Genomic DNA, 1,687 nt, shown 5'->3' on the forward strand with positions numbered 1-1,687 from the left:
CCCCACAGCGGGAGGAGGACGCGGCGCTCCTGGGGCCGCTGCAGCTCTTCCCCCCCAATGGCACCATCGACCTCATGTACTTCCCCTACTACGGGAAGCGCGTGCACGTGAGTGGCACTGGGAGCACTGGGAGGGACTGGGAGCACTGGGAGGGACTGGGAGCACTGGGAGGGGGCAGAGAGTGGGGTCCTGTACTATGCAATGCATTGCAATGGACTGGGAGCACTGGGAGGGACTGGGAGCACTGGGAGGAAGCAGAGAGTGGGGTCCTGTACTGTGCAATGCATTGCAGTGGACTGGGAGCACTGGGAGGGTACTGGGATGGACTGGGAGCACTGGGAGGGGTCAGAGTGCAAGATCCGGTTGTGCACAGTGCATTGCAGTAGACTGGGAGTACTGGGATGGACTGGGAGCTCTGGGAGATACTGGGAGAGGGAGAGGAGCACAAGGCCTTGTGGTGTGTTGCACTGGATTGCAATGAACTGGGAGCACTGGGAGGGGACTGGGATGGACTGGGAGCACTGGGAGGGGGTAGAGAGCAGGGTCCTGTTGTATATAATGCATTGCAATGGACTGGGATTAACTGGGATGGACTGGGAGAGGGCAGAGGGCAAGGTCCTGTGGTGGTTTGCAATGCATTGCAATGAACTGGGAGCACTGGGAGGGGACTGGGAGCACTGGGAGGGGGCAGAGCATGAGGCCTTGTGGTGCACTGCAGTGCATTGTGTCGGACTGGGAGCACTGGGCCATACTGGGAGCACTGGGATGANATTGGGGTGAGTGGGATCATTAGGGAACAGTGGGGTCAGTGGGGACATTGGGGTCAGTGGGGGCAGCTGAGACATTGAGGGGCATTGGAGTCAATGGGCATTGGGAGTCAATGAGGACACTGGGAATCAGTGGGGACATCAGGGAATAATGGGGTCAGTGGGGACATTGGGGGATGTTGGGGTCAGTGGGGACACTGGGCTCAACGGGGACATCAGAGAACGATGGGGGCATAGGGGTCAGTGGGGTCAATGGGGACATTGGGGGACATTGAGGTCAGTGGGGACATCGAGATCAGTGGGGTCAGTGGGGACTATGGGGTCAGTGGAGGCAATGGGGACATCAGGGAGCAATGGGGTCAATGGGGGCATTGGGGGATGTTGGTGTCAATGGGGACATTGGGGGCAGTGGGGTCAATGGGGGCATTGGGGGTCAGTGGGTACACTGGGCTCAATGGGGACATCAGGGAACAATGGGGTCGATAAGGGCATAGGGTTCAGTGGGGACAATGGGGACACTGGGATCAGTGGGGTCAATGGGGGCAGTGGGGACAATGGGGACACTGGGATCAGTGGGGTCAATGGGAACATTAGAGGCAGTTGGTTGAGTGGAGACAGTGGGGGCATTGGGGTCAATGGGAACACTGGGGGGTGCTGGTGTCAATGGGGACATTGGGGTCAGTGGGGACATTAAGGGACACTGGGGTCAACGGAGATGTTGGTATCCATGGGGACATTGGGGTCAATGGGGACACGGGAGGAATCGGGGTCAGTGGGGGCAGTGGGGACAGTGTTGGGGGTCTTGGGGACATTGGGGGTCACTGGGGACGCATGCTCCGTTAACCTCCCCCCCTCCCCCCCCTCAGGTCATCAACTTCTTCCCGGGGATGAACAAAAGCATCAACGTCGTCTGCGCCGCT

General features: G+C 59.4%; 1 protein-coding gene across 1 annotated transcript in view; it reads left to right on the plus strand.

Moving 5' to 3' along the window:
- ATP1B2 (ATPase Na+/K+ transporting subunit beta 2) overlaps positions 1-111 on the plus strand; it is a gene marked incomplete at its 3' end in the record, with an annotated part of 26,784 nt that extends 26,673 nt beyond the window's left edge. The window contains 1 exon segment of the mRNA XM_021383152.1: positions 9-111. Coding sequence (XP_021238827.1) covers positions 9-111 — 103 coding nt within the window.
- Between the last annotated feature and the right edge of the window lie 1,576 nt (positions 112-1,687).

Source organism: Numida meleagris, unplaced genomic scaffold (assembly GCF_002078875.1).
Source record: "Numida meleagris isolate 19003 breed g44 Domestic line unplaced genomic scaffold, NumMel1.0 unplaced_Scaffold350, whole genome shotgun sequence".
Taxonomy (NCBI): Eukaryota; Metazoa; Chordata; class Aves; order Galliformes; family Numididae; genus Numida; species Numida meleagris.